Source organism: Hordeum vulgare, chromosome 2H (assembly GCF_904849725.1).
Source record: "Hordeum vulgare subsp. vulgare chromosome 2H, MorexV3_pseudomolecules_assembly, whole genome shotgun sequence".
Classification (NCBI taxonomy): Eukaryota; Viridiplantae; Streptophyta; class Magnoliopsida; order Poales; family Poaceae; genus Hordeum; species Hordeum vulgare.
This window is the reverse complement of record NC_058519.1, coordinates 544,442,200-544,460,636: the sequence shown is the minus strand read 5'-3', so window position 1 is coordinate 544,460,636 and position 18,437 is coordinate 544,442,200. Positions and strand designations below refer to the sequence as shown.

Here is an 18,437-nt window from a genome sequence, read left to right as displayed (position 1 = left end):
TCAGTGTCCTTCATGATGCAGGTTTACTCCCAATGTGCTCCGACATATCTGACTGAAATAGCGAGTTAATTCTTCAGTTCTATGCCACTCTTCACATATCTGGCAACCCTGAAAACATTAACACATGGGTGTTTGATTGGATGACCCAAAACACTCACTACAAGGCTCCTGCTACGGAACTCCTCAGAGAACTGCCCGTACCAATTCCCTCAGATGAGGCTGTGAAGCTTTATGGTGAGCGTGAGCTGCCAAATGGAATGATGGAAGTCCTCATGAAGCCTTTGGCTGAAGGAAAATCTCCGAGAACAACCTTCCTCGTCCACGAGCTCAAGTACACACCCAGGTCTGTCTACAGAATCCTCTGCAGTGTGCTCGCACCGATCAAAGGCCATGACGATGAAGAAGATGTCGTAGGCCTCATGAAGAATATCCTCTTCAACATCATTCATGGTATTCCTATCAACATCCATGATTTCTTCTTGAGGACTTTGGCCGACAATGCTATGTGTCCTTTTGATCACAAGATATATGCCCCATGGATCATGAAATTCATCAGGACAAGGACAGTCATCAACTTTCTCGCTGAGTGCCAAAACCATGTTGGTTATATGCCTCCTATCCGGGTCAACAAGAAGATTTTCGAGTCCATTGAAGGCAAAGGAAAATCTGTGATTGAAGAAGGCAGTAGGCCCCTTGATGGCCAGCTCAGAGAGCCAGAAGCTTATTCTTCATGGGATGATACTGAGACTCGTCCGGCAAGCCCCGTTCCTCCTCGCGTGATGAATACCAGAGAGCTCCTCCTCAGTCTTCACCAGAAGGTGGATCGCAACCACAAATGGGTCAAACGCCAGTTTGGTGCCATTATGAAAACTCTCACTGAAACACAGAACTATGTGAAGCTCAACCATCACTATCTGCATGAGGTTTTTTTGATCGCACCTGGGCTACACTTGCACATCTGAAGACTCAGACTGAGCTTGAAGAAATGGACTTTGAGCGAGACTTTGAATGGTCGTGGCCTCCCAAGAAGAAGTTCAGGCCTATTCCAGTGCCAGAACTTGAAGACAGCTCCTTTTCTTCATTCCGCACTGCTGAATCTGATGAAGAATAGCTCAACACTGCTACCGGTCCAAGGAAGAAGACTACCCCCAAGAAGCATCACGGCTCTTCCTCAACCGCCAAGGAGTGAAGTCTTCACGGGTGTTAGTCCTCAGTTTGTCCCTTTTTGTCACTTGATGACAAAGGGGGAGAAACTTGAGAGTTAGTCTTCAAGCGGGATGTTTTTGGGGCTTATGAACTATATTTAAGTTACAAACTCTTGGCTCTTCTGAAGTTTTTATGTAATGAGTTGTAACTTAAGCCCGATGGTACTCTAACGCTTTTGAACGTTTTTCTTCGCATGCTTATTCCTCAAGTCTAATGCACGCATGCTGGAATTCGTCAGATACCATCTCTCATCATGCATTTTCATTTTCTTCATATGATATGTTATATGTCTGCATGATTTACAAGACTCAGGGGGAGATCTCCATGATATAAATTATCAATGTGCATTTGTTGTAAAAAGCAAAGTCCTCAAGATATGCACATCTTCAGGGGGAGTCTCTCTGAATATTGACTTCAAATTTCTCAAAATGAGTATTTACACTTCATATTTTTTTATCCCTGTTGAAGACTTAACCTAATTGTCATCAACCACCAAAAAGGGGGAGATTGTAAGTGCATCTAGTGCCCCTTAGTGATTTTGGTGGTTTGAAGACTTATAGGTTAAATATCTAATGTGTTTGTAAGTGTACACAGGATCTATAAGTTATTGAGGAGTTTGAGATATTTGAAGAATATCGACCCCTAAAAATATATGTCTTCAGTCGAAGAAATTGGTTTGAAGCTGAAGAAATGAATCGCGAGGAATCTGCGATGAAATTGATATTCCTCATGAAGATACTGATATTGAGAAGTCCGGTGGTTCTTGAAGAAAATCATTCTGAAGAATTTGAAGCATGAAGATTTACACTTTCTGTTTTACTTTCTTCGCATTTGAGTAATAGGGACACCGTACTGTTAAAGGGGGTCAAAGTTACACTATGGAATGAATTTCCTCATGATGCTCAACCCAAGCCTAATCCTACCAAAAGCCTCAAGTGAGGAATATGAGTGACATGAGGACTCTCACAGTTGAGGGTTCCGACCGTTTCGATAGCCACGCCAAGTCACTGGTCTTATCCACTCCAACTGTCATATTATTTAAGGGCATTAGTGTCAAATCATGTCGGGATGCTCCTAGGCCATAAATAGCCACCCCCCACAACCACTAGCTGGTTGGCTGCTCCGTTAGAAACTGATACTTGTCATAAGAGCAACCCAAATTCCTCAGAGCCTTCGAGAGTAATTCATCAGTGAGGAAATACACCACCCACCGAAACCACAAACCAGACCTAGTGATTGAGCATCACTGATGAAGTTGTTCTTGTGTGGGACTGAAGCCTTTTACCTTTGAGGAATGTGCATCCTCCAGACGGCTAGGCGTCATGGTCTAGAGCTTTCCAGCAGTCAATTGTGGATCGCCGGGTGACCAAGTTTGTGAGGGTTTGGAAGTCTGCCCTGAAGACTTACCACGAGGGTTGGGCGAGGACTGTGTGTCCTTAGCTCAAGGAGAATACGGTAGGGACTGTGTGTCCTTTGGTTTCAATACCAAGCCGCTCCAAACCAGATGTACGACTGTCATAGCAGTTGGAACTGGGTCATCAACGACTGTCTTCACTGAGAAACGGGTTCTAATTCCTCAACTCTCTACTTTCCCCGTATTATGTGTTGATGACTTGCACTTTGACTGTTTGAAGAATTTGCTGAAGACTTTCTCTGAATTTCCTCAACCCCAAATTCTTCACGTTAGTTATCCCTCATCTGTATTCTGCGTGCCTGCTCACTGTGCAATCTATTTTCACATTCTTCACTCTGAAAAACTGCTCTTGTGAAACTTTGCACTTCCGATCCTTTACTGTTTCCGCTATAAGTTAGTCATCAGTGAGGAATTTCCTCAAAAGGAATTTCCTCAGCGATGAAATTCTAAAAATCTCCTATTCACCCCCCTCTAGTCGATATAACGCACTTTCAGAGATCCCTTAGCATGTGACGATTGCTTCCACCTCATATTAGCCAAAACTCCCGCACCAAGTAGAGATACTACTTGTGCATCCACAAACCTTCAACCCAGTTTTGCCATGAGAGTCCATCATACCTACCTATGGATTGAATAAGATCCCTCAAGTAAGTTGTCATCGGTGCAAGCAATAAAAATTGCTCCCTAATATGTATGATCTATTAGTGTGTGGAAAATAAACTTTGTACGAACCTGTGATGAGGAAGACGTAAAAGTGACAGACTGCATAATAAAGTTCTTTATCACATGAGGCAATATAAAGTGACGTTCCTCCGCACTAAGAGGAGACGCATCCAAACCTCAAAACTGCGTGACAACCTCTGCTTCCCTCTGCGAAGGGCCTATCTTGTACCTTTACTTTTTTTTCCTTGAAAGAGTCATGGTGATCTTCACCAATTCCTTGTTTCGCCTTTATGTTGGCTAACGTCATATGCTTGGGAAAGATCTATATTCATATGTCAACTTGGAAGTAAATATTCATGAATTATTATTGTTGACATTACCCTTGAGGTAAGCAGTTGGGAGGCGAAACTATAAGCCCCTATCTTTCTCTGTGTCTAGCTGAAACTTTGATCTCATGAGTACCACGTGAGTTGTAGCAATTGTAGAGAACGAAATGATGATTGAGTATGTGGATCTGCTTTACAAGCTCTTATTTGACTCTTTCTCATGTTGTGGTAAATTGCAATTGCTTCAATGACTAAAGGCTATCGGTTGCTCTTTGTTGGTAAGGTTCTTGATCCATACTTTACTTTGTGAAGGAATTGTCACTTTAGCATGAGAGATTATATGTTGGTATTGCTGTTCTGATCATGATCATGATGCATGCATGTCCGTATCTTGTTTTGTCGACAGCTCTCTTCCTAAACATGTGGACATATTTATTCAGCTAGGCTTTCGCTTGAGGACAAGCGAGGTCTAAGCTTGGGGGAGTTGATACGTCCATTTTGCATCATGTTGACATTTATAGATTTTTGGGCTGTTATTTCACTTCACGGTACAATAGTTATGCCTTTTCTCTCTTCTTTTGCAAGGTTTACTTGAAGAGGTACAATGTTGGCAGCTGGAATTCTGGCCTGAAAATGGAGCAAAGTTGAGATACCTATTCTGCGCAACTCCAAACGCCGTAAAAATCAACGAGGATTTTTTTCGGGATTTATAAAAAATACTGGGCCGAAGAAGTGCCAGAGGGGCGTCAGCAGGTGGCCACAAGCCTGCTAGGTGCGGCCACCCCCTGGCCGCGCCTAGGGGGCTTGTGGGCACCCAGCTGGCCCACTGGCTCCCCCTTCTGCTATATGAAGGGTTTCGTCCGGAAAAAAAATCAGGAGCAGGCTTTTTCGAGGATTCGCCGCAGCCACGAGGCGGAACTTGAGCAGAACCAATCTAGAGCTCCGGCAGGACGATCGTGCCGGGGGAAACTTCCCTCCCGGAGGGGGAAATCGTCGCCATCATCATCACCAACACTCCTCTCGTTGGAGGGGACTCATCACCATCAACATCTTCATCAGCACCATCTCATCTCCAAACCCTAGTTCATCTCTTGTAACCAATCTCCATCTCGCGACTCCAATTGGTACTTGTAAGGTTGCTAGTAGTGTTAATTACTCTTTGTAGTTGATGCTAGTTGGATTACTTGGTGGAAGAGTTTATGTTCAGATCCTTGATGCTACTCATTACCTCTCTGGTCATGAATATGATTATGCTTTGTGAGTAGTTACTTTTGTTCCTGAGGACATGGGATAAGTCATGTGAATTTGGTATTCGTTCGATATTTTGATGTGTTGTATGTTGTTTTTCCTCTAGTGGTGTTATGTGAATGTCAACTACATAACACTTCACCATTATTTGGGCCTAGAGTAAGGCATTGGGAAGTAGTAAGTAGATGATGGGTTGCTAGAGTGACACAAGCTTAAACCCTAGTTTATGCGTTGCTTCGTAAGGGGCTGATTTGGATCCACTAGTTTAATGTTATGGTTAGACTTTGTCTTAATTCTTCCTTCGTAGTTGTGGATGCTTGCGAGAGGGGTTAATCATAAGTGGGATGCTTGTCCAAGTAAGGGCAGTACCCAAGCGCCGGACCACCCACATATCAAACTATCAAAGTAACGAACGCGAATCATATGAACATGATGAAAACTAGCATGACAGAAATTCCCGTGTGTCCTCGGGAGCGTTTTTCCTCCTATAAGGCTTTGTCCACGCTTGTCCCTTGCTACAAAAGGGATTGGGACACTTTGCTGCATCCTTGTTACTCTTGTTACTTGTTGCTTGCTACGAATCACCTCACCACACAACTACTTGTTACCGATAACTTCAGTGCTTGCAGATATTACCTTGCTGAAAACCACTTGTCAAATCCTTCTGCTCCTCGTTGGGTTCGACACTCTTACTTATCAAAAGGACTACTATAGATCCCCTATACTTGTGGGTCATCACAGCGGTGGAAAAAGTGTTTCGGACGGCTGCCTAGGGTTTTTGAGATATTTGTGAATTTATAGGACAAAGAAGTACGCCAGGAGGCAATCGAGGGGAGCACGAGGTTACAGGGCACACCCTACCCCCTGGTCGCGCCCTGTTGTATGGTGCTCCTCTCGTGAGGCTTGTGGCCTCCTCCCCAAGCTTCCACGTATTCTTTTGGTCCAGAAAAAATCACCAAAACTTTCGTGGCAATTGGACTTCCCTTGGTACTGTAAACTTGGAAAGCCAAAAACATGCAGAAAACATCAACTGACGCTGGACACTGGGTCGAGAGGTTAGTGCTAAATATATATATTAAATGGTAGATAAACTCCCAAAAGGTGTCCTATAATGATAATATAATAGCACGGAACAATAAAAAATTATATATACATTGGAGACATATGAGTCAGCAGCGTTGATCGTGGAGTGATTGATGGAACACCATTTTCCACAACGTACCAGAGATCGTTGTCAATTGCCTCAAGATGCATACCCATCTTGTTCTTCAAGTAGGGGTAGTACGCTCTATCAAAGGTAGGACACCCCGCACAAACCTTGATCAAACCTGCAGTCGACATAACTAAAACTCGAGGTGGTTAAACCAAAATCCAACAGAACAAGGAAGTACCTTGCTCTAATACCAATTGAAAGTGTGTTATATCGACTAGAGGGGGGTGAATAGGCAGATTTTACAATTTTTTTACTGAGGAATTTCTATTTGAGGTATTTGCTAAGTGACAAAATACTGACAGCAGATAAAGTACTCAAGAGCATGCATAACATGGCAATAGCAAGTCATCATGGTGAAACGAAACATAGAGAGATAAAAAATAGCGAGTAATTAGGATAAGCAGGCTAAAGACAAGGTGAGTGAAAAAATTGGGTTCGGGAAATTGAGAAAGTCTTCAGTCAAATATTCAAACAATAACAATCAATTTCATCAATAAGTATACGAGGGATTAAAAGAGTTGAGGAAATAGAACGAGTTGCTTGGTGAGACAATGATTTGATCTACCAGTTCCAACTGTTGTGACACTCGTATGTCTGGTTTGAAACAACTTGGTATTTAAAGAAAAGGACATACATTCCGAGGACGCAGTCCTTACGTATTCTCCTTGAGCTAGAGCCAAACAGACTTCGCCCAATCACCTGTGGTAAGTCTTCAAGGTAGACTTCCCTACCTTGACAAACTCGGTCACCCGACGATCTAGAATGTCCTCTTGGATGCTCTAGACCATGATGCCTAACCGTTTGTAAGATGCACAGTCTTGAAAGGTAAAAAACATCGGTTCCACACATGACAATCTCTTTAGTGATGCTCAATCACTTTGAGTTTTAGGTGTTGGGGTTTTAGGTTTTGCCTCAGTGACGATTTCTTCTCAATGTCCCCGAAGGATGGATTACTCTTAAATGACACTTGTAAATTTCTCTCTCGGAACAGCCAACCAGCTATTGGTTGAGGGGTGCGGCTATTTATAGCGAGGGTGCAACCCGACATGATAGACATAAATTCCCCTAATGATATGACCTTTGTAAGGATAAGATCATTTAGATAGCTGGCGCTAAGCACAACAACGCTCAAAATTTTGAACTCCCAAATTTCTCTAGGCTATCATATTCCTCATGGTAGGCAATTCGCACTGGAAAAATCCTAACTCCTCGGTCAGATCAATTTCCTCAGAGACCAGAAGAACTCCATCTCTGTCACTGAAGAATTTGACTGAGTTGTAAGAGATTTCCAAAGGCTTCAGTCGAAGGATTGAGTATGTGTAGGTTTTGAGATGAGTGTCACTTGGAAAAAAAATTAGTATTACCTCGAACACCTTTAACAGTACGGTGTTTCCTATGACTCCAAAAGAGGAAAAGAAACTACGAAAACAAAAGTCTTGAAGCTTCATTGTCCTCGTATCAATATCTTCAAGGTCACACCAATTTCTTCATTTTCAAAGTCTTCAAGAAAAGCATCAAAGTCTTTAGTTGAAGACATACATTTTTAGGGGTCGACTTCCGTCGGATGACCAAACTCCTCATGGACTTATGGGACCTGTGTATACTCACAAACACATTAATCCCTTAACCTATAAGTCTTCAATACATCAAAATCACTAAGGGGCACTAGATACTCCTCATATCCTCCGTGCACCACGTTTGCCATGACCTCGAGCTTGAAAGCGTAGTGGGACAACCTCTCAATCGAACATAAGCAGGAGTTGGCCGGCATTGCAGATGACTGGTTGTCCCGCCGTGTTAGCCGGATAGAGGTTGGCTTGCCAAAAATCTTGCGGGGTGGCAACAATGCCGGCAAGACAATGGGCGAGGCATACGATGACAAGCTAGCTCCACCGCCCTCGTCGGTCCATGCCGACATCACGTGGGAGCAGGCGCGGACACATTTTTGATGTCGTAATGACGAAGAGCAGTAGGCGCTTCCAGTGTCGACGTTCCGCCACGTCAGACGCAGGACGACCAAAGATGTGACCTTTCGCAGAGGGGAAAATCATCGGTGAGCAGGTGAACGACGATGTTGTCGCGACCATGGTTGCAGAGGATACGAGTTTCCTCGCTGAGCAGCGGGCACTGTATTAGTCATTGTGCAGCGCCCCCGAGATCCTTCTCGAGCGGTGGCGGTTGACCATCCTGCGGGTGGAGAAGGACGCCATGTTCATGGAGGTTAACACAGAGGTGGACGAAGAGGAGGCGCAAGCGACCGCATATGACGCCAACTCCGCGTCGGACACACCGCCACCGCTGTTCGCCCCGCCATCACGAGGCCGAACAATCTACATAGCTGTTGACACAGTGGACTTGGGCGAGAAAGAGTAGCAGATGGAACACTGCAATGACTTGGGCCTGAGGAAGGACACACATATTCTTCCCCTCCCACGGCTTCACTTTCCTCAGGCCACAACAAGTGAGTTTGTGTGTCATGGGAAAGACAGGGGAGGGACAAGGACTCTCCCACGGCCGAGGATCACTTAGATTAGTTTTAAAAAAGTCTTGTTCACTTTTATTCAGTTGAAATATAGCAAAACTTGGTTTAGGGGTTTGGTTTGATTTAAATGAATCATCCAGTTTGCAGGATTCGTCTGATTTTATTTAAATTTATTTTAATATGTCTGCAAATATGGTTGGATGACCGGCTTATCACTTTTCGTGGATGCGTCTACAAACAAATATGTTTTTTTTGGGAATTTGCACGGGAGATGCCCTAAAATGACAGGCTGCCGAATAAATGCCCGCCAATTTACACATGAAACAAAGACAAAACAATGATGATATGATGGTAAACCCATATAAATCCGATTCCACACAATCAAGCAAGGGTAATGTGGAATCTTGAAGCACTCCATAGACTTTGGTTTCACTAATCCTCGAGTAATCGTGAGATAACCTTCCTCACACGGCCCTTTACAGTGCCACGGGTGGGCTACGCGTCCACACGACCCTCCCGTCGCCGAAGCCGCACGCGATCCTAGTTGGCCGCGACAAGGCAGGCGCGGCCTCCGCCAGCGGCACGGCAGGCACCACGGCCTTCCTGGCTAGCCGACTGTCCGCGGTGACCACAGCCGGTACGGGGCAGCGGCAGAGCGGGCACTCGGGGCGCAGCAGCAGCCACCTGCCGATGCACTCGTCGTGGAACCCGTGCCCACAGCCCGGCAGCACGCGTACCAGCACCGCCGATGGCCCGGAGTCGCCGGAGCATCCCGCCGCTCCGGCCAGCTCCGACAGGCACACCGCGCACTCCTGGGACGCCGCCGCCTCCGCCACGGCGCTCGTGGCATCCTCGGGCCGGTCGCCGTGCGACGACGCCAAGGCAAGAATCCCGGCCGTGGCCGCGGCGGCTACACCGGCGACCACCGCGCCGGCAATAGCCATCATGGAGTCCTTTTGCGCCTCGGCGTGTGCCGACCGGTGTTAGTAGTATGATGGAGAGAAGAGAGGTCGGCGAGTGCATTGGCCGGTGATGGTGGTGCGTGGTATATAGGCAAAGAGGTCGACGAGAGGACGCGCGACGTGGATGCATCAACGCGCAGGTGCGGAGGAGCACATCACACAACCGAAAGCCCCCGACATGCACGACAGCGACCTCCTGCCCTTCTTCTTTCTCCGATGCTTAAAGAAAGGGATATATGCGCATCAAGCGAGCCAAACCAGTCGTTGAAGACGTTCGTTGCATACATGCTTTGCATGATGTGATCTTAATCCTTTTTTTTTGCGAATGGTGAGGTCTCAATTATGTGTGCACACTTATTATTAGTGATTCTCTCCCTATCTTCCCTAATAATAATAAAGCAACTAACGCTTCTGTCGTACGTCATAAAAACTACCCTCAAAGTTGACCTAAATTACCCACTATGCCACCCATAAGTAAGGAAAACGATTCGGTTTTTTTTCCTGTCAAATCTGCCGTCTCACGCGATTCTTAAAGCCCGAGATCCTCATCTATCATAACCATGTCTGCGGTGTAGTGGCTCAAGCGCCTGGGTTCAAACCTCCATTCCAACACCTTTTTTCTCCACAAAGTTCCAGCACTCGGACGAAGGGCGCAGGTCCAGTGATCCATTGAAGGCCTTCTGCGGGAGTGGAGAAGGATGATTGCCGTTGGTAAGCCAACCTCAGTTCACCTCACCATTCTCAAGCCGTCATTTCCCATGAGACCACCATCGTTCACCAGTCAAGCTCTGTTCTCCACACCGTTCTGAAGCCGCAATTGCTAGGTTACCCCCATGTAATGATCGCCACATCATTCTGAAGCCCTACTGCTACTGAACTTTACTCAAATCACCGAGGAACGTCAGTTATCTCTTTGATTAAGCCCTCTATGAATGACAGGCTGACCTTACACAGTTGCAGTATACGGTTTACTGTTCCACGGGCGTTGACTTGCTGATGGCAAGCGCAATATTTGCTGGCCCCGTTTCAACTTTGAGAATATGCTCATCACTTCAGCAGTGGTTAAGTACAATGTATACAACAAAAACATTGCCCCAGAGCTTTCAAGAAGAATTTTATCATTGTGTCACATTGACCACGGCACCACCAACATGCTAGCCTCTGTACAAAAACATCTCGGTCACACGTTGATACCAGATTACAAATGCAGCTTGATAGCTGCACTGTAAATGCAACCAAAATGGCGCGACTAACTACCTACAGGTGGGCATGAAAAATTCTTGCTAGGTCAACCCCTAATTCGCTAATAATGAATTTTCTGCCTTAGACTGGAAAAGATGCTGCATGAGCAAATCAGCCCTTTAACCCCCTTTTTTCCCCCAAAAAAAGGGACCCGCTCCCTGCTTCCATCTTATGTCGAAATCAAACGACATTGTCAACCATTCACTTATCGAGGTCTTCGAGGAAAGATGCAGGAATTTCTTCTGACGAGGCCATCATCGACACACACCCGAACTGTACAGTCACAAAAACAAACAATTATGAAAATGTGTGTAACAGTCAAAGAAAGCGGAGAGAACGGATATCACCTTGCGCTCGTTATACTTGCTCCTGATGGCCTTCAGATTTAAATACTGTCTGCCCAACTGCAATTCGTGTATCCTCAAGATGCAACTCTTGAGATTAGAGACCTTGTAGCTTGTGTTCTCTTGCAGAGTCAGGTCCTAGCAGACGCAAATGTCAGAAAAACACAAAGCGAAGATTAATGTCGGTTCAACGATTCAGCAAATTTTGATTAATCTTACCCAAGGACGAGTCTTTGGGCTGACTGTGAACCTGGCTAAGAACAGACAGGCAACAGCAATAACTGATGGCAAGAACCTTATGCAGTCGTAGTCTAGCAAGCTCAATTCAGCTAGATAGATACACATAAGCTCCATCCTTTTTGCACTTGCACACTGAAGTTTGAAGGGGGGAACATGTTACAAAAATAACATTAAGAGAAGCAACTACTGAGGGCTCCAAAAATGTGCTTACATTGGCTCCACGAGAAGATATTAGGAATCTCCTGCAATAGACATGTATCAAACGTTAGGCTTATGAAATTCTTTTAGTCTATTAAGGCAATAATCATGCTGCTATTTTCCATGTGATTTAAACATGGTAACTACTTGACATAGCGATGATATTGATAGTTGAGAGATATGTGCAAATTAAATGCCGAAATTCAGATAGCTTACGTACAATAGAAAAGTTCTAACGGTGGGACTCCCCATCTGAAAGTTGAGATATTTCAGTATGTCAGTCTCCATCTTCACCACCTGCAGGGCATACAAATTACGTCGTGCACGGGCTCTTTTATACAGATTTCGACCAGTATATATAGGATCACATGTTTCCTGAAATATCAACAAAAAGCCTAAATAACTACAGCGGGAAGGTGCATTTAAAGGATAAACGGAAAATTATCCCCTGTCTCGTGGGGCTGAATTTCAGATGCGTACATCAAGGATGTTTCAACGGACGCGGAGGAGCTCATTGTTTCCTAAGACTAGGGTCTGGCGTTTTATTTGTATATATGCTCCCGGTGCAACGCACGAGCTCTTTTGCTAGTAATAATAAAGCAAATTCGGTTTCTGGTCGTCCGTCTTGAAAATTACCCCTAAAGTTTGCATAAATTACCCACCATGCCACCGGTGAGTAATAGAAAACGTTTCACAAAGCGAAAAATCTTGGACTGGGCCGACCCATGTAAAAACCTCCTATATTACGCTCTGCACGCCGGGAGAATATCCAACACACCGTATGGGTCGGCCCATGCACAGACGCCTGCTTTTAGTTCCGTTTATTTATTTATTTTCAGTTCCGTTTTATTTTTTTATTTTAAATAATATATAACTTTAAATAATCTTTAAAATTTTAATAAACTGAAAATTATAAATCAACATATTTAAAAAATTAAAATATTTGTGACTTCAAAAACTGCTCGGAGTTTTGTAAAAAATGCTCGCATATACAATAAAATGTTTGTACAATAAGAATAGTCCATGATCTTAAAAATGTTTGTACAATAAGAATAGTCCATGATCTTAAATACAATTCCATGTACTCCCTCCGTCTCAAAATAAGTGACTCAAAAGTGACTCTATTTTGTACTAAAGTTAGTACAGAGTAGATTCACTTTTGGGTCAATTATTTTGGGACGGAGAGAGTATTAAAAACTATTAAATGCATTTAACAAAATGCTTTCTAATTCAAAATATGTCCTAAAATTTTAAAAATAGCTAATGCCTGTTTTGATAGTTTCTTTTTTTTATTTAAAATTTTCCGTTCCATTTTTGTTTATTTATAATTTAAATAATCTATAATTACAAAAACTTTTTCATATTAAAAAATAGGAATTTGGATTAAAATGCTGACGAATTTTTATTTTGAATTAAAAATAGGATTCAAAAAAAGCGCCGGATTTTTATATTTTTTTGCAAATTCCAAAACAATGTCCACGAATTTAATAAATATATTACTGATTTATAAAAATGTTTGTTTATTCAGAAAAACTTCATGCATTTCAAAAAATGTTTGTAAATTTAAAATAAAATCCTCCAACATAAAAAATTATGTTCGTCTTTTCTTGAATTGGTGGCCAATTCAAAAGAAAATACTTAAACCCGTTCGAAATATAAAAAATATTCACGATTTTTAGTAAATGTTTGTAAATTGTAAAAAATGTTCTTGATTTTAAAATCATTACCATATTTGTAAAATTATTCACGAAAGATCTAATGTATGTAGTTAAACATTAATGCTTCTAAGTCTTTGTGATAATATACCTGTTTGAATTTTGAAAAATTAACTGTTGGATGGATCGGATTATTATTGTATGTTTTCTAAAAAAAATTCTTCAAATTCAGAATAAATCTTTGAGTTACCAAGATTTTTGACAACCAAGATATATATTTTTTGAAAATGTAAAGATTGCTTCAACTTGTGAATAAATTTAAAGAAGAAACATTTTATTGCGTTTGTGCACAAAATTTCTAAATCAAGCGATGATATATGAACATAATGTGGTCACCATCATTGGAGATTATGTCTTTTTATTCCGTGGCAACGCACGGGTCATTTTGCTAGTATATATTTAAATATCGTTGTGCATAATCTTCACTGCTATACTATATTAATAAATAGGCTAATTACCGAGAAGTGGTTGGATGGCTAGAGATGGAAAAAAAGGATGAAACTGAATGCCACTAAATGTTTTTTCATATCTTTTGGAACATAAAAGGAATACAAAAATCTGGATATAAATATTTATAGAAATAAATAACAGGGCCGGCCGCACAGTGGTGCAAAAAGTGCGGTCCACACAGGGGCCAAAATTCTAAGGGGCCCACTTTTATACAGGCCTAGTATGAAAAAGAAAAGAAAAAAAAAGACTATTAGGCCTTCTGACGCTGGAGTTGGGGTGGATGCTGGAGACCTAAATGAGGGGATAGATCGAGAGCACTCCTTTATGTCGCTACGGATCGGGATTACGCTAGGAAAAGCTACATGGTGAGATGCCGAATGAAGAACGTCTCGTCGCCCCCGGCCTCGTCTCGACTCGATAAGTAGCCGACTCAGGAGGTCGCCCTCGTCTTCGGTCTCCTCACCTCGTCCCTCGATTCGTCAATCGTCATTACTCACTAGATCAACTGAATTTGGATTCACGCTGACACAATGTCAGGGCGCTGCCTTCCTCGCATGCTTTATTAAATTTACCCGACTCCTCCAGCCTCCATGTTCTTATCGAGTCCTTTTTGATTAACTTTGATTCCTACTCTAAGTCTCAATTCCTAATTTTCTAATTAATAACGGGAGTTGGACGATAGGTATGACTTTTTATATGTCCAATTATTATGTTATTATGCACACTACAATTTTTTTCCAGGAGCGTTACAATAGTTTGTTAGTTTATTTTTTATAAGATAAAGCCTCATTTTTTAGTTTCGCACATGGCATCGGATTTTGCCGGTTTGGCCCTGATAAATACTAATACAAAATTGAGTGTTTGCTCGAACTGAGAAATGCACTGAATCATGCAAAAACATGAGCAAACCAACAAACATCTTCAACTGTTGAGATGACTACGACTATTCTACTACCCCTATAAAACATGAAAGAACAAGGGTTAATTGGATATATGCCACTATAACTTTCACGAGTTGCAAAAATGCCATTACAATTCTGCACATTGAAAAAATGCCATTACAACTCTTTCAACCTCCTCTATATGCCATTATGTTAAATTTAAGACACAAATACCCTTATCTTTCCTTTTACCCTCTCCTCATCTTCTCTTCTACTAAACTGAGAACCGTACCTCATCATCTTCTCTTCTGCCAAACTGACAACCGTACCATTAAATCCGGCAATCATCTTTCTTTCCTGCTAGTCTTACAAGGATATGGTCTACGGAGGATTGAACTGGCCTCAACACGCACGTACATAGGAGACAACAAAGATGATTAATTCCTCCGGTACAAAGCTATCCATGCTATATAGCTGATTGATTTGTTGAATAATTCCTCATGTGCAAAGCTAGCCACGCTTGCTATGTAATCGATTTGCTGCCGGCTGAAGTCACATGCAATATGAAAGTTTGGTCCCACTACATCGTTGAGTGGTTTTACACGTGCATGACATGACTCCGCAATACAGTACCTTAGCTGTAGAAATTGTGCGTACATGACGACTGAGGCAGCATTCTCATGGGAGACAGCTGCAGCGCTTGCATAATGCAGCCCTATAACATTATGCATGGTCGGTGCTGGAAGTTATTTTTTTCACGGCCCCATGCTCACCGGAGTTAATGGCAGGCCAGTTTAGTAGAAGAGAAGATGAGGAGGAGGTGAAAGGAGGAAGATAAGGGTATTTGTGTCTTAAATTTAACATAATGGCATATAAAGGAGGATGGAAGAATTGTAATGGCATTTTTTCAATGTACAGAATTGTAATGGCATTTTACCAACTTATGAAAGTTGTAGTGGCATAGATCCAATTAACCCAAAGAACAAAGGACCAAATCATCTCAGCCATGGTCTAAATGGTCTCAATGCATCAAACATGTTTGACACTTTAATTACCCACCATGCCACTGCATATTTAGTGCTAATCGCTGAGGCAACTCCCCCTGCGGCTACGCTCCTCAAGCAAAAAAAAACCATCCATCGATGGACACGACCCCCACGTGCACGACCCCTCGCTTGCATGTCCCGCGCACGGCCCTCACTCGCCTCGCCCCGGTTCTCCTCGCAAACCGCCCCATCCCACACCTCTGCTTCCTCCGACGCACATGGCGGCGATGCCAACACTCCCCATCATATGCATTGTTGGGAGGGGGGAGGGCGGCTAGGGCGCCATCGACGTCTGCGTCCTCCTCTACGAGGTGGCCGCCATGGACGCGGAAGACCATGAGGTCTCCAGGTCTGTCGCTGGCTCGCTGAAGGGTACCTGAAGCATGGCCGTCAGCCAAGAGACTCGCCGTCTACCTCCACCAGCCATGTCGAACGCCATTTCTCCGGCGGGGTGGGGGCGGAGCGACATTTTGGAGATGTACGAGAGCACGTAGCGGCAGTTGCTCTCGGCCTGGGACGGCGTGGCCCGCGTCGAGAGGCTCGCCTCAGCGTCCATGTCGTCCTCCTACTCCTCTGTTGGCCCAGATCCGACGCCGAGTACTTTCCGACGACGGTGACGATCGACGACGAAGACGAACCACTGGCTGAACTCGACGGAGTATTTCATGTCGAGATGTACTGCACCAACATAGTACAGCTAGCAAGCTAGCAAGCTGCTTGATCGATCCGAAGCATCCCACGCACGTAGCCGGCGTATAGCCACATGCTCGTATCGAGCCTGGTTCTTTTGTTTATTGATCTCAACTCTTGGTGCTCTTACAACGCAGGGGTATATGGATATTCAAAGGAGATAAGCTAGTCCTAAACTAGTCCTAGTTCAATTACAAATCCTATGCTAGGTGACTGTTCCGGTTCAACACGAACTCGGACGCCGTGGTTAACTCCAACAATCACCCCCCTAAACACGACGTCGTTACGTTACAGCTTCGACGCCGATCCTTCTTTGCACCTTCAAGAACTTCTCCCGATTTAAAGCCTTGGTCAGGATGTCCGCCAACTGATCATCGGTGCGATTGTAGTTGACCTTCGCCTTCTCTTCTTCCACGCAGTTCTTCATGTAGTGATACATTGTATCAATGTGCTTGCTCCTATCATGCCGCACTGGATCCTCGCATAGAAAAAACATAGACCCGCTGTCAACTTTGAGCACCACTTGTTCCGTATCTCGATCCATGAGATCACTGTGTAGCCTTAGCCACACATCTTGACACTCTGCTTCACTTGAAGTCGATGTCATCACTTTCTGCTTTCGTGATAGCCATCTTACTATGCTTCCACCAAGGAAATATGCCACGTCCGAGGTACTCTTACGGTCGTCCTTGTCACTATCACTATAGCCGAGTAGTTTCACCATCTCCTTCTTGCTCAACTCAAGACGAGGTTCCATTGAAGCATCAATTGGATTGCAATCTCTCATGCCACAGTTTTCAAGTAGCTTCCTTGCGTATGCCTCCTGGCATAGTGTGATCTCTTCCATCTTATGATGTACCTCTGGTCTGAGGTAGCAACTCAAAAGACCTAGATCATCCATCTTGAAAAACTCCTTCATTTGTAGCTTGAACTTTGCAATCACCTCTTCATATGCTCCAGTTATCAATAGATCGTCGTCGTAGATGCCAACTAGTAGACAATCCCTTCCTTCACCTCTCTTGTACATTGCATGCCCGAGTGGGGCTTTCTCAAATCCAAGAGAAATCATAGTCTGATCAAGTTTGATGTTCCACGCCCGAAGGGCTTGCCGTCGCCCATACAAGACTTTGTGTAGCTTCAATACCTCGTGTCCTTCTCCCTCTTTGATGAAACTCGATGGTTTATTCACATACACATCTCCTTCGTTTAAAACCGTGGATTTTACATCCATGTGATGTATCTTCCATGATTCTTGAGCTGCGAGAGCGATGAGTAATCTCATCGATTCCATCCGTGCAACGGGAACGAACACTTCTTTGAAGTCCATACCTTCATCTTGCATGTACTCTTTGGCTACTAGCTTCGCTTTGTGCTTCACACAATTTTTTTCAGCTTCTTTCTTGATCATAAATTCCCACTTGAGCTCCATGGTTTTTTCATTGTTGGGAAGATCCACAAGCTCCCATGCATTGTTGTCGTGGATCGACCCCAACTCTTCTTTCATAGCATGACGCCAACACTCCTTCGTATTTGCGCCTTCAAATTTCGCCGGTTCCTTGGCGCTTGCTAGACACCGTTGCCTACTCCCTTTGATCTTTACCGGATCAATCGTCCGAAGAGTATCCTCCGGATATGAATGAAACACCGGTTGTAGCTTTATGGATATAGGTGGTGGTGTCCTTTCCTCCATTACTGTCAGAGGTGACATGAAAATTTCTGCTGCGCGCGTTTCTTTTGGCGAAGCAAAAAATCCAACCCGAATTGAGCTTCCTAACTTTTCACCTGAACTAGGCACCAAAGCAGATTGGCCTCCTTCTCCCTCTGGACCATGCTGGACAACCTTCACGCCTGAGTTGCAGCCTAGTGGAACTTCTCTTGATGAGCCAAGCCCATCCGTTCCACCACTTAAAGATCCTCCACGCAGGCCACCAGCAGCTCCGGCCCGAACTGGGTAAGTGGTGCTGTTCTTCGGCCTTTCTGGTCCATCTCCTTTGTGCGTCCCAAACGTAGCACAAGGTCCACGATTGCCACTACTAGCTGTTGCGCTCATGTCTACTTTTGCATTAGCGTCAACAGAAATGTCATTTGTGTCTGTAACATCGACACAAAATTCAGAA

General features: G+C 43.9%; 1 protein-coding gene and 1 long non-coding RNA gene across 2 annotated transcripts; both read right to left on the bottom strand.

The window, feature by feature from the left end:
• Positions 1 to 8,880: 8,880 nt before the first annotated feature.
• LOC123430476 (probable E3 ubiquitin-protein ligase ATL44) lies at positions 8,881 to 9,701 on the bottom strand. The gene has a single exon (XM_045114346.1). The coding sequence runs from the start codon at positions 9,497 to 9,499 to the stop codon at positions 9,029 to 9,031; it is 471 nt and encodes a 156-aa protein (XP_044970281.1). The 5' UTR covers positions 9,500 to 9,701; the 3' UTR covers positions 8,881 to 9,028.
• An 891-nt stretch (positions 9,702 to 10,592) lies between these two features.
• Positions 10,593 to 11,582, bottom strand: LOC123430475. Its single transcript, XR_006622941.1, has 3 exons — positions 11,552 to 11,582; positions 11,104 to 11,472; positions 10,593 to 11,029 (listed from the first exon to the last, which is right to left on the bottom strand). It is a non-coding gene; the product is annotated as an uncharacterized LOC123430475 (long non-coding RNA).
• Positions 11,583 to 18,437: the final 6,855 nt, after the last annotated feature.